At 39.9% G+C, this 26,687-nt stretch overlaps 1 protein-coding gene across 7 annotated transcripts in view; it reads left to right on the forward strand.

Annotated features, from left to right (window-relative positions):
* Positions 1-26,687, forward strand: part of Cntn4 (contactin 4) — a 993,738-nt gene that overhangs the window by 925,713 nt on the left and 41,338 nt on the right. For all 7 annotated transcript variants that reach the window (NM_053879.2, XM_087655634.1, XM_087655636.1 and 4 more), the window contains 1 exon segment: positions 26,113-26,288. In NM_053879.2, the coding sequence (NP_446331.1) occupies positions 26,113-26,288 (176 nt within the window).

Raw genomic sequence — 26,687 nt, forward strand, 5'->3', positions numbered from 1 at the left:
GGCAGTCCATGTCCTAGCAGGTGAGACAGAGAGTCCTAGCCTAATCCCTGAGTATCTCACAGTATATTAAAATCATAGAAAATAGTTCAGTATCATGAGGGTGTGAAATAGCCATTTTATTAAAGTAAGAATATACAGAGTGGACACTAGGATATCAGAGATAAGCCAGGTCTGCCTTGGACAAACAAGAATGTTTGTCTATCCAAGTTGAGTAATTGGGATGCTAAGGGGTAGTGGTTTTCCTGAGATGTACTCCTTTTCTGGGGCCTCACTGAAGAGCCTTTTGGTACACAAATTAATCTTAGCATATTCTTCAGCCCTATAGGGAATGTGTGGTTTCATGTTTGAAACCAGAGTTTCTATCAGAGGAATGTGAGGTGTTAATTCTCGGGAAGAAGTTTGGACATGAAGTTCAGACAATTTTCTATGCCCCTCTTCACCCACGGCTAGTTTAGGAACAGTGTTAATACTTCCTGTCTAAACCTATGGAAGCACAATAAACTGCCTTTCTCCTACGTGAGCGCCAGCAGCAGAACCCAGAATGATAGAACCTGATCTGGCATAGAGCCTCCAAAGAAAGCGACCCAATCACAGCAGCTGTTCCTGAGGCACAGTAACAGCAAGGCGGAGAAGCTGGGTTTACCCTGAGCAAATGGGGAGATTCTGTTATAAAGGTTGACAACAATCCTCAGGCCATTAAGCATAATGAGGAAGCCTAAAATACAGTGTTTGGGGCTTCTTACCATGGGCTTTGACTCCTCCTCAGAAAAAGAAATTCACTCCCTTCCTCTCTAAGCTACAGAGTCTGTCTTTGTAAAGTAAGACCAATACTCATTTGCTGTCTACAAGGCAGCACTGGACAGAGAACTCTCAACATATTCAGACACAATGACACTAAAAAAGAACAGGTCTTCTGGTTATTTATAAAGCACGATAGAAGACCTTCAAATAAAGAAATGATAATGAGATGGAATGTTAATTATCCAATCTTATCTCTACACAGTTTACATATAGCAGATTATCACACCGACTTACAAAAATATGTACACTTACCTGAAATTAATGAAAGGGAGGGCTTTTCTTCTTTTGAAAAATGGTTAAGAACAAAACCCTACCTGCATTCCTTGACTTCGTACACTGACGTACTATGTCCTGCCTCAGACATCTGTAGGGTTCCTTGTGGTTTTGAAGAAAAGAGAGGTCTTTCTTTTTTAGGGCCACCCAGACTTTCAGAACCTGCCAGCTTTATGCCTCTTGAGAGAGTCTACAGAAGGCTGAAGAGATTGCTCAGTTGGTGAAGTGCTTGTGGAACAAATGTAAGGTCCTGAGTTCAATTCCCAGTATACATGAAAAGTCAGGTGAAATAGCATGCACTTAGAATCCCAGCTTGGAGGAAGCCAACAGAGACAGGTTAGGGATTATAGGGGTTTATTCATATATACACCAGCACACATGTCCATACACACATCAACACATATACACAAAACAAGCACACACACATACATACATACACACAGAGTCAGCCCTTCACAGTACCTAAGTGCTGAGATTACAGGTATGTATTATCACAAACAGCTCCAAAGTTCTTTACCTATGATTAGATATAGAATATAAAACATACAAGACATCCTGGGACATAAACTGACTGGTTAGCTTAACTTAGGAAGCTCCAAGTTAATGAGAGACCCCATGTCAAAAATATACAATGTGGATGATTCCTAAAGAATGATACTCAAGGTATCTGGCCTGTGCACATATGTGCACACATACATCAACACACAGTGAGAATGCCTGCAGATAAAGATTAAACCTCTTTTGCTACTTAACTGTGTGAACTTTCTGAGTCTTAGTGTCTGCCCCGCAGTTTAAATTTCTAAATTTAAATTTGCCCCAGAGACAGAGAGAAAAATAAGAATCTTCTACTTCTAAATGGCTTAGCCTCAGTAGCAACCTTTCTGCCCCTCTTTTCCCCTATCGTCAAGGCGACCACTTCCACTCACTCGGCCTTTGCTGTCCTTTGGTTGAGTATTGATTTTCATCTTTAAGTACATTCCCACATTCGCATCTCTTGATTCTTTGGTTTCAAGGATTATCTTCTGACTTAAAGGAAACAAAATCTAAACTAAACAAGTGGAGCACGTCCTCAGTCGCTGCTACTCCAGAGGCCAAAGGAAAAGCATGTTGACCACAGCCTAGCTTGTGGAGTCCAGACCCATCTTAAATAAATGTCTCTAATTTTATTTCATACATCTTCCTAGAATAAATCAGTCACAGTTATGGCTAGCTCATTAATCTGTAACTGCAATTATAACTTGCCATGTTGTTCCTGAGGCAGTAGTATGCCACTTTGCCGAATTGAAGTCAAGGACCACAGGATGGGAGTCAGTTCTATCTTTCTACCATGCGGGTGCTGGGGATTGATCTCAAGTAGGTAGTCAAGCTTGGTGGTGAGCACTTTCACCTGCTTAGCTATCTCAGTGGCCCTCTCCCATTCTTTCTTTCTGCCCTTTCCAGCATGACTGTGTTTGTTCCTTTTCCAAAATATTAACACTACTAAGTCAAATCCCGAGTTTTAGAACTATTTTCCAAAATGTAATAAGATTTTGCATGCTTCGTCTTGTTGCGTTATGTATTTGCTTGGCATGTATCTTAGTTAGGGTCTTACTACTCTGAACAGACACCATGACCAAGAAAACTCTTATAAGGACAACATTTAATTGGGGGTGGCTTACCAGCTCAGAGGTTCAGACCAGTATCATCAAGACAGGAATATAACATCCTCCAGGCAGGCATGGTGCATGAGAAGCTGAGAGTTCTACATCTTCATCTGAAGGCTGCCAGAAGTCTGACTTCCAAACAGCTATAATGATGGTCTTAAAGCCCACACTCACAGTGACACACCTTCCAAAAAGGCCACATCTACCCGGACAAGGCTACACCTCCTGATAGCCTGATAGTGCTGCTCCCTGGGCCAAGCGTATCTCTCTCTCTCTCTCTCTCTCTCTCTCTCTCTCTCTCTCTCTCTCTCTCTCTCTCTCTCTGTGTGTGTGTGTGTGTGTGTGTGTGTGTGTGTGTGCATGTTGGTATTGATATTTATGTGAGTGCCAATGTGGCATCTCCTCAGACCCTCGTTTTGTTTCTGACACTAGATCTTCCTGGCCTCCCTATCACAGTATCTGAGTTAACAGAAATTGCAGGTGTGTGGCACCACAGCCTGCTCAAAAGTTCTTTTGATCATTTGAACATGATTAGATATGTACTATAAATCGTCCTTGTATTGGTTAGCTTTAATGTCAACTTGATCTAGAGTCACCTGAGAAGGGAGTCTGTATGAGGGATTGTCTTCATTGAGTTGGTCCCGTACCATGTCTGGAGGACTGTATAAATTGGTTAATTGGTATGGGAAGAGCCAACCCACCATGGGTGTCACCATACCTTGGGCAGGGGGCGGGAGCCACTGAACTGTATAAAAGTGGGGAAAGCAAGCTGAGTGCACACAAACAAGCAGGCAGGCATGTACTCTACTCTCCGCCCTCGACTATGGATTCTGTATGTCTATCTGCTTTAAGATGTTGAAACTTTAACGTATTTTATCACAGCAACAGAAAATACAACTAGCCCATAGTTTCAAGTTGTTGCTCTACCATCCTTCTGGAAATTGTCAATATCTCCTTTGTCCTCCTCCTCCTCCTCCTCCCCCTCCTCCTCCTCCCCCTCCTCTTCCTCCCCTCCTCATCCTCCTCCTCCCCCTCCTCCTCCTTCACTTTATTCCTCCTTCCTTTCCTTCTTCCCTCTTCCTTCTTCCTCCTTTCTTTTTCTCCTTCTCCTTCTCCTTCTTCTTCCCCCTGATTTATTTCTTCATTTCTTTAAGTATATCTTACAGCAATTTTCTGGAAAGTAATCTGCTTCTCTTGAAGTGTATTACCTTTTCTCTCATACTAGATGACAGTTTATCTGGGATTAGAATTCTAGGGTAGCAGCAAACTTCCCTTTGCATTTGGAGGTGTTTATCTACTGTCCTCCAAATTCCAGTATTCTTGTGGAGACATCTAAAGATGTTTCTGTTCATTAATATATGACCTGTGGATAAAAGTTTATTGTGTATGAGCTCAATGTAACTAAATCATTTCCTTGGAAATTCCTTCAGCCTCATCAGAATTTGTACAGTTTCTCTCTTTGCCTGATTGCTTCTTGGAAATATTATCCAGTCTTCCTCCTCTTTGGCTGGCAGAAGTCTCTGTGAAAATCATATTGAGCAATAGACAAGGAATCTCAGAGTTCAGTTATATGGACAGTCACTATATGTCTACTACACTCAATTTGAGCCACCATCCTCTGGCTCAAAGCACATCTTGCATATTAACTACTTAGAAAGTAAAATCTAAGCATGTTTCAGGGGTGGGGAGTGCCAGTTACTGGGCTGTGTGGAATAATGTGGATTTTGCAGGCCCAGCTGCTTCTAACACCATTCAGCCAATCAGAGTTCTGCTGGTGCAGTTCTAGCAAACCACTTTGGGGATTTTTGGAGAATGTTGTATGAAGCTGGATTTCTTTCCTGCCTACCTTTCCCCACTGTCAGCTTATGATTCAAGGATTCTTGTTCATTAGCCATCTAATTGCTTCCCCACATCCCCAATCTTAATAAAAATGCCTTTCAACTTGAAGCAATCCCACTAAAATCAGGGACTAGACAAGGCTGCCCACTCTCTCCCTACTTATTCAATATAGTTCTTGAAGTTCTAGCCAGAGCAATCAGACAACAAAAGGAGGTCAAGGGGATACAGATCGGAAAAGAAGAAGTCAAAATATCACTATTTGCAGATGATATGATAGTATATTTAAGTGATCCCAAAAGTTCCACCAGAGAACTACTAAAGCTGATAAACAACTTCAGCAAAGTGGCTGGGTATAAAATTAACTCAAATAAATCAGTTGCCTTCATCTATACAAAAGAGAAACAAGCCGAGAAAGAAATTAGGGAAACGACACCCTTCATAATAGACCCAAATAATATAAAGTACCTCGGTGTGACTTTAACCAAGCAAGTAAAAGATCTGTACAATAAGAACTTCAAGACACTGAAGAAGGAAATTGAAGAAGACCTCAGAAGATGGAAAGATCTCCCATGCTCATGGATTGGCAGGATTAATATAGTAAAAATGGCCATTTTACCAAAAGCAATCTACAGATTCAATGCAATCCCCATCAAAATACCAATCAAATTCTTCAAAGAGTTAGACAGAACAATTTGCAAATTCATCTGGAATAACAAAAAACCCAGGATAGCTAAAGCTATCCTCAACAATAAAAGGACTTCAGGGGGAATCACTATCCCTGAACTCAAGCAGTATTACAGAGCAATAGTGATAAAAACTGCATGGTATTGGTACAGAGACAGACAGATAGACCAATGGAATAGAATTGAAGACCCAGAAATGAACCCACATACCTATGGTCACTTGATTTTTGACAAAGGAGCCAAAACCATCCAATGGAAAAAAGATAGCATTTTCAGCAAATGGTGCTGGTTCAACTGGAGGTCAACATGTAGAAGAATGCAGATCGATCCATGCTTATCACCCTGTACAAAGCTTAAGTCCAAGTGGATCAAGGACCTCCACATCAAACCAGACACACTCAAACTAATAGAAGAAAAACTAGGGAAGCATCTGGAACACATGGGCACTGGAAAAAATTTCCTGAACAAAACACCAATGGCTTACGCTCTAAGATCAAGAATCGACAAATGGGATCTCATAAAACTGCAAAGCTTCTGTAAGGCAAAGGACACTGTGGTTAGGACAAAACGGCAACCAACAGATTGGGAAAAGATCTTTACCAATCCTACAACAGATAGAGGCCTTATATCCAAAATATACAAAGAACTCAAGAAGTTAGACCGCAGGGAAACAAATAACCCTATTAAAAAATGGGGCTCAGAGCTAAACAAAGAATTCACAGCTGAGGAATGCCGAATGGCTGAGAAACACCTAAAGAAATGTTCAACATCTTTAGTCATAAGGGAAATGCAAATCAAAACAACCCTGAGATTTCACCTCACACCAGTGAGAATGGCTAACATCAAAAACTCAGGGGACAGCAGATGCTGGCGAGGATGCGGAGAAAGAGGAACACTCCTCCATTGTTGGTGGGGTTGCAAACTGGTACAACCATTCTGGAAATCAGTCTGGAGGTTCCTCAGAAAATTGGACATTGAACTGCCTGAGGATCCAGCTATACCTCTCTTGGGCATATACCCAAAAGATGCCCCAACATATAAAAAAGACACGTGCTCCACTATGTTCATCGCAGCCTTATTTATAATAGCCAGAAGCTGGAAAGAACCCAGATGCCCTTCAACAGAGGAATGGATACAGAAAATGTGGTACATCTACACAATGGAATATTACTCCGCTATCAAAAACAATGACTTTATGAAATTCGTAGCGAAATGGTTGGATCTGGAAAACATCATCCTGAGTGAGCTAACCCAATCACAGAAAGACATACATGGTATGCACTCATTGATAAGTGGCTATTAGCCCAAATGCTTGAATTACCCTAGATGCCTAGAACAAATGAAACTCAAGACGGATGATCAAAACGTGAATGCTTCACTCCTTCTTTAAAAGGGGAACAAGAATACCCTTGGCAGGGAAGAGAGAGGCAAAGATTAAAACAGAGACTGAAGGAACACCCATTCAGAGCCTGCCCCACATGTGGCCCATACATATACAGCCACCCAATTAGACAAGATGGATGAAGCAAAGAAGTGCAGACCGACAGGAGCCGGATGTAGATCTCTCCTGAGAGACACAGCCAGAATACAGCAAATACAGAGGCGAATACCAGCAGCATACCACTGAACTGAGAATAGAACCCCCGTTGAAGGAATCAGAGAAAGAACTGGAAGAGCTTGAAGGGGCTTGAGACCACATATGTACAACAATGCCAAGCAACCAGAGCTTCCAGGGACTAAGCCACTACCTAAAGACTATACATGGACTGACCCTGGACTCTGACCTCATAGGTAGCAATGAATATCCTAGTAAGAGCACCAGTGGAAGGGGAAGCCCTGGGTCCTGCTAAGACTGAACCCCCAGTGAACTAGACTGTTGGGGGGAGGGCGGCAATGGGGGGAGGGTTGGGAGGGGAACACCCATAAGGAAGGGGAGGGGGGAGGGGGATGTTTGCCCGGATACCGGGAAAGGGAATAACACTCGAAATGTATATAAGAAATACTCAAGTTAATAAAAAAAAATGCCTTTCAATCATTCTTTTGACCTTCTAGACTTATGGCTTAAAAAAACAAAACAAAACAAAACAAAACACCTTTACTACTTTTTAAAGAAGTATTAAATGACTCCCTAATAGAACTAATAGAGGGAGAACAAGATCACAAGGAAAGAAGCCAGCACAGTGCTTACACATATTCCTTGTAATTATTTTTATTCATTTCTTCTTATTCTACCCTTGTAAAATTTCCCAAATGCATAAATTACTCTGGGTCATTTATGACAAGCCAAATAGCATGGATAAGAAAGGCCCTCTGAAATTAATCCTCCTGTGGCTGGCTCACCTGGGGTTTTTATTTTTCATGTCTTATGGTTTTAGGTTACATATAGAACTATTGAGTTCTTGAACTGAGCTTGTAAAAGAAACAGATGGAGCCTGAGTGTCACTCACCACTAACATGATGAGAATTATAAATCTGTCTTTAGCATTATGTAAATACATGCCTGTGCTTCTAACTGCTATTGAAGAATGAATTGCCTACCCAAAGGTTGCTACCTCACCACCCCTTCTCAGGTGTATTATCATGGTATCAAGACCAGCAGCATGCCTCAGGTGCTCCTGTGTGATTAACAGTCTTGTAGTACATGTAGGAATTTGTGGTGATGTTCCCCAAAGCAGCTCTTTGTCCTTGAGCAATTCTGGAGAATTATAAAACAGAAAACAAGAGAAGAAAAATAAAGATTTGAAAAGAGTCTGTGCTGCAAAGCCAAATATGCCACTCAATTAAGGTATGCTATGAACTTTCATGTTCCTCAATAAAGTCTATTTTTGGCTATGCCCAATAAACTACTCAAATAATCCATTAGGATAGCTGTAGAAATCAGCATAGCAAATGATCAGTGAGCTAGTTTAGTTATTCACTGGTTATTAATCTTCTCAGTTCAGGGTCATATTGTCCTGTCTTCAGCATTTTCACAGCATCTGATGATGTCCAGAGAGCTAATGGAAGTCTGAAATGTGGATTCAACAAGCATAATAATCCTTTGACTTGATATCATTCTGGGACTGTCTTTCTATTCTGTGTGTTGCCCTGGAAAATGAGCATGGAGGCCCCTGTACTGTTTATCGAGGTGTTTGTACATTGTCCTGGCAAAGAAATATTCATGTATGATGATAATTCCTTCATGCTTCATTCACTAGAAGCAAAATTTTCTGACGATTTGTTTTCAATACTAATAGTTGTCAGTTCTATTCTTTAGATTTGAAGTGGACTTAGTGATAAGTTAGAAGCACATGGTATTTCCTAGGAAAGGTATATATGCATATATTCTTCTCTAAGTAAATTTTATTTACTCTCCTCTCTGAGCCTTGTGTGTTTGTAGATGCTCCCTGTATCTGAAATTTTGTACTTATAACTTAAACTACTTGGACCCAATCACAGACGGGTTCAGTGGTGACAGGACTAGTGATTGGTGATTCTCCTGATTGTTAGGATCGTGAGTACTCACTCTTTTCAAGAACTTAAAAATCTTACCATAGCGTCTGCAGCCACAACACCATCCCAAATTAAAAATAAATTATCTCGACATAGAGAACACTACTCAGTGAGCAACAAATTTACTGCATAATGAGCTGGGTTCATGTTGTCAGCGCTCTGATAAAGCTTGGTATAAGTGGTACAGGCCAGCAACCTCAGTGTTAAGGCATGGGAGGAGGCTAGCCAGTCGAGCCAAATTGAATTAAATATGGACTCTCTCTCAAAAAATAGAGCTAAGATGCGAGTAATAAAAGTATTCTGATGCCAAACTCTGAACGTCACAAGTGCTCATTTGACAAGTACATCCACAAACACACATACAAGCATACACGTATATACCACAGAGAAATACATGAGTAAGTAATTAACTAACTTTCAGGCCAAAAGACTTCTTTAGAGTCTGAAAACTAGTAAGCAGCAGAATCAAAATTTTTATCTAGATATTTCTGAGTCAAGAATTTTATTTTTTTTAACTACTTACTTGTAATTTCTAAGAGTAGACTTCTGTCTGAAATCTCGAATCTCTGGTGGTCAGACTTCACATAAAAGTTTTTTGTCTGGATCTAAATAATACAAGTATCTCTTGTTATACATGAAAATGATTCTTTCCCATAGGAATTATGTCTTCAATGAGCTATCATTTGAGAACCTATACAGTATTGCATCCATTATAAGAATTTCCACATTTATTCTAAGCTAAATATGACAGCATATCTGATTGGACTACCTTCTTAGTGAAAGTTAGCACATATTGCAGGAGAAAAATAACCATAAGTCGAACTCAGCTATGAACCCTGTATGGTACAGTAAGGAATGGCCTGCCAAGATATGTGCTTTGGTAAAATAGTGGCACAAATGTTATGGGAGTATCCAAGCTCTTTCTACTTGGATTTAGGGCTTGCTCCATATATGGAAGTCATGCCTGTCACTGTTAACTGGGACCTATGACTGAGTAAATCATAGACCCTAAAAAAGTACCTCCTGCCATTCCACTAAACTGACATAATATAGAATTGCCCTCCAAGTATATATTTTTATAATTTAATGCATCTCTCAACCCTGAGTAGAGAAATATCTTTCTCCAGTAGGTGGCAATGAATACAGAAATAATGCAGAAAATAAAGGGTTCTCATCTCTCTATTATATATCACTCCCTCCCCGTGAGCCTCTTAGAAGAAAGGGGAAAGCATGGTAAGAGCCAGAGATAGTAGATGATTATGAAAAAAAGCAAATAAATTGAAAAGAAAAAAAAGCCTGTTTTCCCTTCATGTCAGGACTATTACACACATGAACCCACAGTAGCCATGATTGAATGCACAATACCTGCACAAGATCAAACTTTCTAAAATCCCAGCATAGATAAGTGAGAGACTCATGAATTCCTTCTCTTCAATGAACATCTATGGACAATTGATGGTTTCCCAAAAAAATAGAGAATCAGTTTTTTTCAGTGATGCAGCCCTGGAGAGGCTCCGCACCCTCAGTAGATGGCCCAAAGGGCAGGCATAGATTGGCAGCACTACATAGACTCAATGGAGTTTTTAAATAGCATAGGAAGTTAGGAGGAGAAATGGTAGGGAGGACAAGGGAGGAATTGAAGGAAAGAGAATAAGAGCGTGAACCTGGTCAAAGTCCACTACATGCATTATGAAAGTCTCAACAAAGACAAGCTAGCACATACTGAGTGCTTATTATGAGGCAAGCATTATTCTCAAAACATCTCATAAATGTTCCTATCAATTCTTAAAGTATGAGAGATGTATTGCTACTTTAATTAAAGCCAGGGAAATTTCTGTATTAAGAAAATATTTAACTTCCCTATGGTCAACATGCTAAGTAATAAAATGAAACTAAAATTTGGGAATTCTGCTTCTATTGTCCAAGGTCTTCCCCTCTAAGCCCTAAACTGCCATCTATGTGATCTAAGTTTCTAATATATATTATCTTAGAGATACTTGTTTTGCCTCCTGTCAAGTTGTTTCTGTATTTGGGGGACATAAGTCTAATGGTTCTTTGCTGCCTTCCTGGAGTGACTTCCTAAGCTTTTGCTCTCAGATGTTTTCGTTCCATATCACTTTGAACACAGCCAGGTTCTCATTTCTTCCTCTAGCTTTCTTATGTCTTGACTCCAGAAAAGAGTGTCTCTGGTTCCAACACATCATGTCACTGTCTTTCAGAGTCAAAAGAGAATTGGGCAGAGCTCAATTATACCTGTGCATTGGCAGCCACCCAAATGCCTCTTTCACAGCAAATTAAAGTAAGCAGTGAACTGTAGTCATATTGAAATAGAAATCAGTAACTTACAGGCCTGTGGAGTCAACCAGAGGAGGGAACCAGTGCCTGTTTTCTCCTTCTAATTAGTCGTGTGAGCTGTTGGAAATGGTGTTGATATTGAAATCTATGTCATAGACTGGAAAATAAAATTGCCCTGTGTTTGCTCATCTTCTGTTCCATCGTGTGTGTGTGTGTGCGTGTGTGTGTGTGTGTGTGTGTGTGTGTGTGTGTGAAAGAGAGAGAGAGAGAGAGAGTATGATGTGCTGTGTGATGTCTCTGTATGTGATATGTGTATGTATATGTGTGTGAGCCCTCCATGCACCTGTCCACAGTGCATGTGTTGAGCTGAGAGGGAGCAATATTATATGTTGCTTTCCCCTTGTTTGAAGCAGGGTCTCATTATTACTACCTACTCTAGGATTGCTGCCTTCCAGGTATTGTGTCTGTCTCTCCTGTTTCCATAGGAGTGTTGAGATCAATGTTAACACATTCTAGAGTTTCAAACCCATGTCTTTTTGCTTACACGATGAGCTCTTCACCTGTTGTGCCATTCATAAGCCCTGTTCATTTTAAATATTCAGATACCTCTTATGTCAACCACCGTGTAATATGAATGTAATGTATACTGAATGGTAGAGGCATGTTCCTTACCCTCATAATGTTCAAAGTTTAGTGAGGTCTTGGGTGCAGTCACGAGGTAGGGGTTGTGGCACATGATAAACACATGACATATGTATGCTGTTATACGGACAAGTATGATGATACATATGAAGCTCATGATGGCCTTTACTTTTTTTTTATTAACTTGAGTATTTCTTATTTACATTTCGAGTGTTATTCCCTTTCCCGGTTTCTAGGCAAACATCCCCCAACCCCTCCCCCTCCCCATCTTTATGGGTGTTCCCCTCCCAACCCTCCCCCCATTACTGCCCCCCACCCAACAGTCTAGTTCACTGGGGGTTCAGTCTTAGCAGGACCCAGGGCTTCCCCTTCCACTGGTGCTCTTACTAGGATATTCATTGCTACCTATGAGGTCAGAGTCCAGGGTCAGTCCATGTATAGTCTTTAGGTAGTGGCTTAGTCCCTGGAAGCTCTGGTTGCTTGGCATTGTTGTTCATATGGGGTCTCAAGCCCCTTCAAGCTCTTCCAGTTCTTTCTCTGATTCCTTCAACGGAGGTCCTATTCTCAGTTCAGTGCTTTGCTGCTGGCATTCGCCTCTGTATTTGCTGTATTCTGGCTGTGTCTCTCAGGAGAGATCTACATCCGGCTCCTGTCTACCTGCACTTCTTTGCTTTATCCATCTTGTCTAATTGGGTGGCTGTATATGTATGGGCCACATGTGGGGCAGGCTCTGAATGGGTGTTCCTTCTGTGTCTGTTTTAATCTTTGCCTCTCTATTCCCTGCCAAGGGTAGTCTTGTTCCCCTTTTAAAGAAGGAGTGAAGCATTCACATTTTGATCATTGGTCTTGAGTTTCATTTGTTCTATGCATCTAGGGTAATTCAAGCATTTGGGCTAATAGCCACTTATCAATGAGTGCATACCATGTATGTCTTTCTGTGATTGGGTTAGCTCACTCAGGATGATATTTTCCAGTTCCAACCATTTACCCACGAATTTCATAAAGTCATTGTTTTTGATAGCTGAGTAATATTCCATTGTGTAGATGTACCACATTTTCTGTATCCATTCCTCTGTTGAAGGGCATCTGGGTTCTTTCCAGCTTCTGGCTATTATAAATAAGGCTGCGATGAACATAGTGGAGCACGTGTCTTTTTTATATGTTGGGGCATCTTTTGGGTATATGCCCAAGAGAGGTATAGCTGGATCCTCAGGCAGTTCGATGTCCAATTTTCTGAGGAAACTCCAGACTGATTTCCAGAATGGTTGTACCAGTTTGCAACCCCACCAACAATGGAGGAGTGTTCCTCTTTCTCCACATTCTCGCCAGCATCTGCTGTCACCTGAGTTTTTGATCTTAGCCATTCTCACTGGTGTGAGATGAAATCTCAGGGTTGTTTTGATTTGCATTTCCCTTATGACTAAAGATGTTGAACATTTCTTTAGGTGTTTCTCAGCCATTCGGCATTCCTCAGCTGTGAATTCTTTGTTTAGCTCTGAACCCCATTTTTAATAGGGTTATTTGTCTCTCTGCAGTCTAACTTCTTGAGTTCTTTGTATATTTTGGATAGAAGGCCTCTATCTGTTGTAGGATTGGTAAAGATCTTTTCCCAATCTGTTGGTTGTATGGCCTTTACTTTGATTTTCACTAAGAACCTAACAATGATAATCCCTGCCAATGGGAGTTAGACATCAGTAAGAAATCGGCTTGCTCATTTTTTTCTTTCCTTTCACTGAAATGATCTACCAGGTAACCACACAACAAAAAGAAAACTATTTAGCATACACATTTCCTGAGCATCTTGAAATATACCCTGGAGCTTTACCTCTTGCTGGGGGTAATAAAGGGAAACATTTAGCAATTTAGCAATTTGTTTTGAATGCACACATTAAAAATTCTGCTCAGAGACAAAGGATTATCGAGTTTCCAAGAAGTCATAAATGAATCTGACCTCTTCCTGCCCTGAGGTGAATGATCCTTAGAAAACATAAACAGCGGGCTTCTTTCTTTTAACCACCATCTTTTAAAAGTTCTCCTGGTTTCTTTTTATCCTTTTGCATGAGATGTACACATGTATGTATGCCTATGCATGTTCACGTAGCACATGTTACATGTGTGTGAGTGTACATGCAGAGGTCAAATGTTGGCATTGGACACCATCATCCATCACTCTGCTCTGTTTATTGAGGCAGGATTTTCACTGAATCCAGAGCTAGCTGACTGGCTAGTCTAGCCAGCCAGCTTGCTCCAAGATCCCATCTGTGCCTCAAAACCGCTAGGATTACAAGAAGGCTCCCATCCTACTCAACTTTCATATGGTGAAGAAATCAAACCCTGATCCTCACGATTGCAGAGCAAGAGCTCTTCCCACTGAGCCATCTGCCTAGTCCCAGTCTACACTCAGATTTGACTGCCTTCTCTTGCCCTTGGTTTAGATTAGTTTTGAGTCTATAGCCTTTCTTATCTATTTCTCAGTTACTCCTTTTGAGTAATTTTCCCATGACATCTCTTCCTGTTGGAATGTGCATTTATGCAGCCCTCTGGCGTGAAATGCCAGAATGTTACTGGCGCATGAAGTGTCTTTGGATTTAGCGGCTAGCTTGAAGCATCTGCCAATTGCACAGAAACTCCTATACTTGAGCATTCATGCTTGAACCAGAAATTACTTTGTCATCTTTGCTGGCTTTTACTAAGCAGCCAGCAGCTCCCTTGGAACTATGACTTATGACAGAGCTCTTTTCCTTAGACGTCACCCTCTTCTAACTCTCAAAACAACTGTTTCCTCTTCTTCCCAGGCAAATCCTTGGTACCTGTACTATCATGTGTTTCTCACGCTATGTAGCAGGGTTTCTGAAGCATATCAAAATCTGTTGATCCGCACAATGATTCATAAAAATTCCATAGTCCCCCTACAATGCCAAATGCCATCACCTTGAAAACTGCAGATCGGAGATGCCAAATGACTTCTAATGTGGTGATTGATGCACCATTGCTGTGTGCCCAGAAGTGACAACTGGGGTCTTCGATGCCAGGCTATGAGTTTAATACAGTTCTTTGTGATGACACTTTTATAAAAGCTGGCATCAATCCCAATGCATCTACACACACACACACACACACACACACACACACACACACACACACACACACACATACACACACATATATATACATATACATATATAAATATATATGTACATATATAAATATAAATATATATAAATATATATATGTATATCCTCTAGAAGTCTAAACACCAGCTACCATATGTGAATGAGCTCTGGCCTTTTTTCCAGTAAAGGATGTCTAGTTCTCCATCTGGAAGTCTCCACCATGGCAGAGTGTCCTACTGGTTCTTAGGATACCTTATAACCTAGAGTGAATGAGTCCCACTGGGGTTGTTAAAAGGAGCTAGCCCTAGTACGGTGACAAAAGGAAAGACTATTTTTTCTTGCAGAAGATAACTGGAAGGGTTTTGTAAATGAGAGAGCAATCTCTAAGTAGATCCATCCACCTTGCACATCAGGCCTGCATAGTAAATGGATTATGAATGATCTAAAAAGTGAATTGGATTTTTCTTACCTATATTTCTATGGGTATTGGTTTTCAGAAAAGGTAGCAAATTTGCAAAGTCTTATTCACTTTTTTTTTTTGCACTGCAGCCCAAGGGTTCCATCCAGGGTCTTGACAGCAGGGACCTGACATTGATTAGATAAATAATGTGCACATATTGGATAGAATTTAAGCTGTGGTCTTACCCTTCCTGTCTTCCCTACCAATGATAAGCTGTTGAGTTCTGTGAGAAATTTAAGTATGTAATTGCCTTGCAACTAAGATGTATCAGTGAGTTACATATTTAAATGCATGCACACATTCGTACTTATGAATCTTCAAAGGTTCTCTTTGTTTGAATTTAAGTAAGTAGCATGTTTCTGAAATGAGAAAATTATATGTTGTCAGTTAACAAAGACCTAGTCACATAGCTATGTCTTCTGCCCTTTAATAACTCTCTTGCTAATGTAATATACCCATTTTTTCTTTTGCTACCTCTGCTCAATATTTCCAGACAGAGATACCATAGACATGGAGTGTTTTGATTATCACAACAGCAAAGGCCATCTGTCTTTATAAATGACCTAAATGTAGATTTGGAATCCAAGAGATTTGGGTCAAGGCTGACCTCTGACTTAAATTCTAGGCATTTTGATAGAAGTATCAACATAATGCACTTCGCTAACTTTTACCCTTCAGTATCCCCTTTTATACCTTGCCCTCTTCTACTGAATTCTTCCCAGAAATCCCCTCTTACTTTTATGACTTTCGCTTTGTTTGGGTAGATTAAAATTATTTCATTTATGTGTGTGTGTGTGTGTGTGTGTGTGTGTGTGTGTGTGTGTGTGTGTGTGTGTGTGCGCGCACGTACGCACCTATGCTACTGTGTATCTTTCTCTGTGTGTATGCCCATGCTTGCCCTGGAATGTGTGTGGAACTCAAAGAACAACCTGGAGAAGTCAGTTCTCTCCTTCTACCATGAGAATTCTGAGGATCAAACTCAGGTCACCAGTCTTGGTGTCCAGTGCCTTTATCTGCACATCCATCTTGCCAGCCCTATTTTGGTTTTGATTTTTGTGTGGTGGTAACCCACTGAGTTTAATTAAGGTTGCTTTCATGAGCATGGTTGGGAGTTATTTCTCATAAAGTGTTTTATATCCTTCTATTTTAATATCCTAAAGAACAATAAACAGAATACTGCTCCATAAGAGACAGCCCATTCATGTTTTCCTATTGCCAGCCTGTCTCCCTATCATTGTGACTGTCCTTTACAATGAGTGTGCTACGTGTGGTGTGTATGCAGGAGAAGGTCCTGTGCTCTTTATCCACTTTTTGCTTGGTCATTTTCTGTGTTGCATCTTTTCTGCCAGCTTCCCCACTCACTGCTCCTCCCCTTCCATTATCCTTTATATTTATTAAATGGAAATGTTTAAATGGTTGAAATATCTTCAGATCTTTATGTCTCCTCCACCTAATTTTAAAAACATGAAAAGTTGTAACATCGCTCTGAAAAGGAACTGAATTAAGTTGCTTTGTATGTCTCTGACCTTCCATTGATTTCCTTTTCTTTTTGGGTCAGTACTTCTCAATGAAAAGAAAACTTCCCCTTCTTCTGGTGTGGACATCTATACTCTTGTGCAGTGACCCTCAAACCTAGTCCAGAGCATTGCCCAGGCTTGAAGAGCATTTGTCAGTAATTGGCATCTTCCCAAAATTTAGAACATTAACAGACCCTTAACCGAGAAATATACTGATTTTCATTCTCCATCAAGTTTCTTGAAAGCAAACAGAGTCTGCTCTGAAGCAGAGAGCACAACAGAAACAAGAGTCTCTTTAGCTCATTTCATGATGTCTTGTCCAGCATGCATACCGAAGGGACATTCTAGCTATCACCAGGAGCCAAGGAGCTGTCAATAGTTGATTACTTTTGATAAGACCCCAGAATAAGATTCATTGAGAATTACAGATAAGCCCCCAAGATAAGCTAGCTGGAGTGAACCTGACTGCCGGGGGACATGTGGGTCTGGTCAGGATTCTGTATAGCAGAAAGCTTTAGTAATCAGTTCTGCCATGCCAAATAAAGGAAAGCCAGCTAATAATGCCCACCAAGGAATTAATAGCCTCCATCTTTAAGCTCTGTGAGTTCCTTGATGTCCTCTTCTCATATCTATAAGCACACACTGACATGTGCTTTTGAATGGAAGAGTTACCACCTCCTTTCCTGAGACCTTAAACTCAAGAAACTGCAAACATGCAGAAAATTGCTGACAGGAGCAGGTTGAACAGAGCTAAGGGCTGTGTACTCATTCTGCAAGGCTGTAGCACCATCTACTGTCTGAGATATTAATCCTTACTCTACACTGAAGCCTGTGTGTGAATGAGCGTGGGGGCTTAAGTGCTACTCTGCTTGTTGGCAAGCCAAAAGCTTTGTCTTCAAATTCATTGTTATTGTCTCAAGAAATACATGTCATTTCTTGTGGAGTCTAGCAAAATGCTCTCTCATTTTGTATCAGCGGATGCAGCAAATGCTCCTGAAAAGCAAGATTGTATTTCTTTAATCAGCAAAGACCTCATTGTGCTTTATTTTTGTGTTGGTATGATGTGACTCACTCTATCTTATTGACACTAATGAGACTCTTTGGGGACCCCTTTGCCCAGTGACTCATGGGGGAATTACTCATGTGCACTTAGTGAAAGAATCATACTTATTATTCCTCCTTCCTGAATAGAAAAAAAATCTAATCATTACTTGATGTAAATGTATATGAATCTTTTTTTAATGTTCCATCACAATCGAAGGGATGTCTTGGAGTGTTCTAATTATACCTAACCTAAAGATGTTCCTTATTTAATTTGTCATTGAGCAGCATTTTTGAATGTCCTTTTAGATTGTCATTTCATTTAAACCATAAAGAAAGCTTTGAAAAGAAAATGTCAAACCAAGATGATAAATTTAGCCAATTCTCCACCCAACTCCTGGTTACTTACTTGCAAGTCTGATTTAGGAGTATTCTTATTGATCATAGAAGCTTGAACACCTTCAGAAAATTCTTTACATTTAGAAAGACATCCCAGGAGAGAGACCCCATGACTCCAACACTGTGCAAATCTAAAACCAAGAGATTTGCTTTTTCTAGTGGCATGCAAGAATAAGAGTAAGTGGGTGGAGTATGAATGATTTTCAGACATGCTATAACTTGTTCTTAAAAACAAACAACTGGATACCAATAGTTGAGCCAAGACTTGAGAGACAACCAACTGTGCTGGGGTGTGATTTGAATAATTCTAGTCTTGTAACTAAGTAGGCACTCTCTGCTACACACTGGAACCAGGAAAATTCAGTAACCTTGATAATCACAAGAGTGATTGCTGTACAACAAACTTGCCACCCTCAGTTGGCTTGTGACATTTGTATTTGTGTCAGTCACTCTATTAAACCGCTCTCTTTTGTATTTATTTTCTTAACTCCTGGATAATAGAACATAAGAATTCTCTTATATTTTTGGTTGTGAGCCTAGCCTTTAACGGCTGAGCCATCTCTCCAGCCCTCTGTAAGTATTCTCTTAAAGGTGATTTATAAATTGCTTTACAAAGGAGCCTCCAGTTTCTACTCAGGGTGACTGGGGTGTTTTCTTTTATGTCATTTATCACATTGCTCAAAGAATCAAGGCACCAATTAAGCACCTGGATTTAGGAAAAGGTTTACATACTGCTGTTCTCTTTAAGTCACCAGGTTAAAGAGACCGGTAGAACAGTGTCCTACACGCCCCCTCCCCTGGCCCCTGCAATGCCTACCATGGAAATGAGGGCAATTCTGATCTTCAACTTTCCTTTCATGCTGGTTCTGGGGAGGCTTCTCTGTGATTTTAATTGGGCTGCCATATTTTTATCCTTTTGATGCTTATGGTTTGGGAGGAATGGAGCCACTGTTGAAGACAGGCAGAGCTGGGAGAGCATCACTCTAAAGAAGTCTTTAATTAGTTACTATGGGCTGAGGGCTATTTAGATTTCTAGGCTGAGTCTGCTCAGGTGAAATAGGGTACCTGCTGCCTAAGACGTAGAGGATCGCATGCCCTTTCAATGATGGGGTACTCTTTCTAATTCAGGTTTCCATTGTAGAAATATTTCCTTTTTTGGTTATTTGATCATGTCTTTGTTTTCTACAGGTTGGGGTTGGAGTATGGAATTTGTACCTATAAATAGCAATAATAAAACAATGTGAAAGAGGAAGGAATGCATGGATTTCTCAAGAACCTTCATACTTCATCCATCTCATGTTCCCATTCAGCCCCCAACAGAGGAGATTATTTTATCTAAGTAATTCTAGAAGAAAAGTGCAAACTGAGCATGTTAAATGCGTGCTGTGTGCCATGTATGTATTGTATGTGTGTGTTGTATGTGTGTGTGTGTATGTGTGTGTGTGTGTGCACACCAGTGTGAGTGTTACAGTATAGAATCTAAAACAGTGGCCAAGTAGTGGCACATTCCTCTAACCCTAACACTCTAGAAGCTGAGGCTAACGGGGAGTTCCAGGGCAGGCCAGGGTACATAGCAAACCACTAATTCAGAAAGAACAGAACAGAACAGAACAGAGAAGAAAAGAAAAGAAAAGAGAAGAAAAGAAAAGAAAAGAAAGGGAAAGAAAAGAAAGAAGAAAAGACCATAGAACATAATTACCCAACAGACTACAATAAATAGAAAATGAATTCAGTTTTTTTTATTTAAGGATGAATAGATCTCTAAAAGCTAAGTATATTTTAAGCCCCTGACAATAAGTATTTTATTTGTGTATCAACTCAGATTTTCCATATTGTGGGATATATATATTTATTCATTGTTTAATTTCTAGTGGAATAGTTAATTCTGTTTATTCCTTATTTTAAGTATTGTAAAAAGTCAGTTTTTAAATGGTACCTGTTTTCCAATTAGAGTTAACTATCTTTTAAGTTTTAGTGTTTGGTGGTGTATTTTGTTCTATTTTTCTTCTCATGTGATGTGTATGCATGCATTCATGCATTTTGCATGTCCTCAAGTGCATGGATGCACATGTTTGCAAGAACACATGTGTGTATATATGTTTTAAGGCTCCAGATTCATATTTGGAATTTCCTTTGGTCCTTATCCACCTTATTATCTGAGATAGGGTCTTTCAGTTTAACCCAAAACTTGCTGACTAGTCAATTTGCTTCAAGGATCTTTGTCTTTGTCTGTGTGTTGAAAGTCATGGGGCTGCACACATACACACACACACACACACACACACACACACACACACACACCTAACATTATGTGAGTTATTAGGGATGCAGATGATGGCTCTCACACTTGTAGAGCAAGCACACTAGCAGATGAGCCATTTTTTAACCCCTGTATGATGTGTTCTGAATGTTTTTATGCTAAATAAAATTCAAACTAACCAGCCTTCCCCTTCTTCTTCTTTTCTAATACAAAGGAAAAAAATAAGACTATCTGACCATTAAGGATGGTCAGATGGGTTGGAGAATTTTGTGAACTGATGAGTCTGCGGGCCCAGACTCTAGGACACAAAATGGTCATGAATAGGTGCAGAATGATGCAGAGAACAAGGTTGAGGGGTTAATACTAAGGACAACACACAAAAAGAAACTCAAGACAATAAAGAATTATTTGTAAAAGAGGATATATTTAAAGCTATAACTGTTGATATGTGTGTACGTGTGTGTGTGTGTGTGTGTGTGTGTGTGTGTGTGTGTGTGTGTGTGTGTGATGTAAGACGGTGTTTGTAAGAATGAACATGTTGAGTGTCACTAAGTGGGTTTCTTAAAAACATCTTCAACTTAAAAACACCAGGGTTCCTTGGAGATGTGATTGATTCTAGGGATACAAAATGGGAAATGTAAGATAAGCCTAGGGCTGGGGAACCACTGAGCAAGACTTGCTGTGCAAATATAAGGACATGATTTCAATCCCCATCACACATGTCAGAGAGAAATGCTGGATATGGCTACATGTGTGCATGCTAGTAACCCAGTACAGCCTAGCTGAAAAATTAAATTTAATCCTCTCTCTGTGTGTCTCTGTCTCTCTCTGTCTCCCTGTCTCTCTGTCTCTCTGTCTCTCTCTCTCTCTCTCTCTCTCTCTCTCTGTGTGTGTGTGTGTGTGTGTTTATCACACACTCATAAAAGAGAGGTCTAGAACATCCTTTTGGACCAAAATGTAACAAAATCTTGAGTGATAAAATGCCAACAGGACAGAGACACCCGCCCCCCCAACCTCAAATGATTCCATTGGCCAAAATGGGAAATTTCTAAGCATTAAAATGATAGCAATACCCTATAAACTGTTGAATAATAGAAGTCCTGAGTTGTCAATATCTGTAAGTAATAGAACAGAAAGATCACATCAGAGAGACAAGAATGTTCTTCCCTAAAGGAGACTGTAACCTGGTATATGTGCATATTTTGACAGCCATTATAGAAGAAATCTGTATAAACACAAAATACCTCCCCACAAACTACCAATCAGCCACACACAGGAATATGGTAAAGGTAGGGAAGCCAAACAGACACCATTGTGTGGTTGGTGCTGATGGAAGGAGAAAATCAACAAGATACAATAGACCTTGCACAGGTTGACTGTACATCGGCATCACTTTGTGTCTATTTCTGAGGGTCCTTCAATCTGTTTGAATACCTCTCTAAGTGAAGATTTGGGATGCTCACAGTAAACCCATTTTCCTGTTAGAAAGAGCCAGTGATTAGAAAGCCCTACTTTATGCAGAACTAAAATAGTGCGGTTGCTCTTTCCTTTCTACTGTGGGCAAATACAAAATAGACAGCTAAGCTTCTGCTTGAAAACCCTTCCTAGGTTAGAATGCTACTATCACCCCTCTCTTAATATCCGTTTCTTGTACTGAGCACTCTCAGTGATTTTTGCTGTTTAAATGTATTGGATCCTTCATTAGTGTGGGTGTACTAATCTGTCAGTGAATCCAAAGAACAGTAGTGTTTAGCTGTGCCCAGACTAATGCAAAATGCAGCTGGGTTATTACCTCCTCAAACTGAAATAACACAAGCAGTGAGTGCAGTCTAAGATTGCATCAGCTTTCTTTGGCAGTTACACGGATACCTCACGTACTGAAATATTCATCTTGTCTTTGTGCACTGCCCATCCTGCAATATCTAGTGAGGTTGCTAATTTCCAAAAGTGCACCCTTTTGCTATTATCCATGTTAAGTTTCATTCTAGAAAAAAAATGGTACAGCTGGAGTCACCGAGATTCTTGATGTTCATTTAATATTTAAGACATCCTCTTTGATACACATCTTGCAAAGAATTGATAAATTAGCTTCTCCAGCATTGATTTTATTTTTATTGAAGAATAGGGGCCAACTACAGAGTGCTGAAGTTTACCCACAAGCATGTGACCCCGGGATTATTATCATCGTTTATCAACAGCCTTTGCTGTGGCATTTAGCTATTATTAAAAGCAGTCCTCTGTACATTTTCCCTTAAGTCATTAAAAGTAAACTAGCTATTAGCTCTTTGGCAAGTTCCAAGCCTTTAAAGAGTCCCATACTTTTTAAAGCTCCTGCCTAAGAAAGAAATAAAACTTTACAGAGAAAAGACACAATACTCCCAAACCACATCATCATAACCATCGCGATTAGGAAATTTGCTTACAAGTGATTTGCAATGAGTAAACACACATACACTTCCTTAATAAGCACCAAGACAATATCTTAGCAGTGACGTTGATGTGAAAGGAAATTCTAAAGCAAAGTGTAAGACACAATATTGAGAAAACAACAACAAAACTAGAATCATTGGGCTTGAGGAGGTGGCTCGGAGGGTGAATTGTGTTCCGTTCAAACGTGAGAATCTAAATTCAAGTCCCAAGACACACATAAAGCTGCATGTGTGCTTTGTATCTGTAGTCCCAGAATTCCTACCATGTGACAGGGTATGCAGATAAAAGAAATCTCAGAGGCTCACCAGCCAGCCATGCAGGTGTGTGCAGACGAACAACAAAGGGACTCTGGGTCAAGCAGGGTAGAGAGCAAGGACTGGCACACAAAGTCATCTTTCTCCCTCTGCATGTGCACAAAGTATGTGTATGCCTGTACTCACAGAGAGACACATTAGCATTTTTAAATGGAATTATTTTCTCATAGAATAGTAAGTTGTAAATAGTGTACATTCTCTGTAAAATGATTTATTTCATTGTGATTTTTACATGTGCATCATAGGAATTAGTAATATTCAATCACTATTACCCTCTCATGTCCTTCCCTGCCTTCTTTATGCTTCTCTTCCTTTCCACAGCATATCTCAAGTATATAATATATATATATATATATATATCATATATATCACATATATGTTATATATTGAGTATGTATTCTCAATATAATATTTGAATATAATATTTTAATATGATTTGAGAATATCATATTAAAGAGGGTCTCTATAGCCCTACCTAGAATTCACCATGTAGACCAAGCTGGCCTTGAACTCATAGAGATCCTCCTGCCTCCGCCACCTGGGTACTGAGATTAAAGAAGTGCACCACTATCTCCAGCCTTCTATATATTATTGTTGTTATTAAATCTAGCTTCCATACACAAGAGACAACATGTGGATAATTGTCTTTCTGAGGCTGGATTATGTCACTTAACATGTTGTTTTCTGGTTTTATCCATTTCTCTTCAAACAATGTAATTTTATCTTGATTTTATTGCCAATCAAAACACCCATATCACATTTTTTTTATTCCCTCCCTATTCATCTGCTGATAGACATCTAGGCTGATTTTGTTACCTGGTTGATGTGGGTAGTGCTACAATAATCATGAGTGCTTGGGTATCTCTGTTGTATAACCAAAACCACTTGTCTCAACAGACAATATCTCTAACTCAGAATACCTTTTCAGCCAACATCAAGTCAGCACATAAAATGGCTTAGATATGTGTTTTCCTGTGCATACACATTTATTAATCGAATTGTCTAATGTTTTACTGTTCCTTGTGGTTGTTAAAATCTTTTAAACAAAGCAGTGGTTTCCATAGAAAACACTGCAGAAAATAAAATAATTTCCATAAACTCTTAATAGCTTAAGTGGGTAGTAAAGAAGTGTCAGTCAGCCTGTGATGTAGAGTCCTGTTGCTCTGCATAGTGGAAACCGAAAACAAGCACAGAATGGATGTTGGAGGGTGTCATTGGTCCTACTTACTGTTGTCACTTAATAGTGACCAGATTCAAAGAGCGTGGTGAGCTGTAATTGCTTCTGAGAGTTCTGTGCACAGAACAATAGTGAGAGTGCCTTGTCAAAACAAAAGTCATAAATACAGGTCCTTCGTGATCATGATGAATTAAAACCAAACGAAGGGAGACAGTTTGTTTTCACACGAAGCCATCTGTTTATTTGTGTACAGCGCTTGTATTCAAATTTAAGGGAATTAATCAAGTACAAACATCAGAATTCATAGCACAGTGAACGAGAGTGCTGAAGAAGTAAACATTGATAAAAACCAAGGACCTAATGAGGTCTTCAAGCTCCTTAGCTTAATCTTCTCTGGTCCCTGGGAGAGCGCTCTGGGGTGTGGACATGCACGACTTGCTTTGCACTGATTGTTGCTACTTCAGAGCTCAGAGCATGAATTGGCAACAAGCACTAAATTAATGAATTAGCTGTTGTCAGGACTACAACTCGGCCAGCATGATCCTTTGTGTGAGAAACCCCTCTGGTCCTTAGTTAACAGGCATTAGATTTCATTAATAAAAAAAACCTGTCCAAGATCCCTGAATGTGCTGGGAATGTGGCTCAGTGCCATAAGGTATGCAAAGCCATGGGTTCAGTGTCCAACACAAAAGAGAAGTTAAACAAAGGAAAAAATATAATTTTCAATGCCTGTAGACTTTGGTGTATGTGAAGACTCTTTGCTGATAACCCAAATGTTGTCAGGGAATAGAGCCTGGTCATTTGTCCCTACTCTCCTAAGTTTGGTGTGTAGGCTTACCACTTGAGGCAACATTTTAGGCACCCCTGGCTATTACCTTCCTGTAGCAATAAGTTAATTACTTTTTCAATACTGTTTGCATCTTGTGGCAAAAATTCTTAGAATCCTTTCTGCGCCTAAATATTTTCAGATGACTCTGATAGGTTTCACCAGCAGCTGACTGAGACAGATTCAGATACTCATAGCCAAGCATTGGACTGAGGTCAGAGACCCCTACAAAGAGTTAGGGGAAGGACCGAAGGAGCCACAGAGGATTGCAACTCCATAGGAAGAATGACAGTATTAACTAACCCAGACCCAAAAGACCTCCAGAGGCTAAGCCACCAACCAAAAAGCATATAAAAGCTGGTCTGTGACACATATGTATCAGAGGACTGCCTTGTTTGGCCTCAGAGGGAGAGGATGTGCCGAATTCTGTAGAAGCTTAGATGCCCCAGGAAAGGGAGATACTGGTCAGGGTAAGGTGGAGACAGGTGGGTGGGTAGGGGAGCACCTTCTCAAAATCAAAGGGGAGAGGTTTGGGGTGAAGAACTCGGGAAGGGGAGACTGGGAAGGAAGCAACATTTAGGATGTAAATAAATATAATAATTTGATAAAAAGAAAGGAAGGAAGGAAGGAAGGAAGGAAGAAACAGAAAGAAAGAAAGAAAGAAAGAAAGAAAGAAAGAAAGAAAGAAAGAAAGAAAGAAAGAAGGAAAGAAAGAAAGAAAGATCACCAAACGAACTATACCCCTTCTGTTCTAGGTTCTATGCTGCCATATAAGCTGTGTTGTTGTTGTTTTTGTTGAGAGCTAGGAGGAGTTCGATGGCACTGGAGATTTACTTTAGGGTTTTCCATATGTATACAGGGAGAGTATTTACTGCATCCACAGTCCTTGTTTCTTTTCTAATTCCAGACCCAACAAAGGTGATGGTTCCCCCTTCCAGCATGGATGTCACTGTGGGAGAAAGCATTGTTCTTCCATGCCAGGTGACACATGATCACTCACTGGACATTGTCTTTACTTGGACATTTAATGGACACTTGATAGACTTTGACAAAGATGGAGACCACTTTGAAAGAGTTGGAGGGGTAAGTATTAATGTCATACTATCCATAGTACACAACAAGCCAAAGGTTCTACAAACTGACACAAATTAATTTGTTTGGATTTACTTGGAAACAAATGTAAAGTCATTGTTGAAGCATCTGATTTAATAGAACTCTTGGTTAATTCCTGTTCTTTTCTGCATCATTTATTAAGTAAATTATATATAGCATGCATAGCAAACCTGATGTTAAGTTAATAATTTGCTGTTGTGTGTGAAGAAGGAAACTGAGGTTCATGGGAATTATATCAAATTCCTTTTCTCCACATCTACTAAATGAAATGACTCAGCTTTGATCCTCACACCCCAAGCTCTACTCACATATCATATAGCATACTACCAAAGGGTTAATGAAGTGTCTTAAAGATAGCTTACTTAAGAT

The sequence above is a fragment of the Rattus norvegicus genome, chromosome 4 (assembly GCF_021556685.1).
Source record: "Rattus norvegicus strain SHRSP/BbbUtx chromosome 4, alternate assembly SHRSP_T2T, whole genome shotgun sequence".
Classification (NCBI taxonomy): Eukaryota; Metazoa; Chordata; class Mammalia; order Rodentia; family Muridae; genus Rattus; species Rattus norvegicus.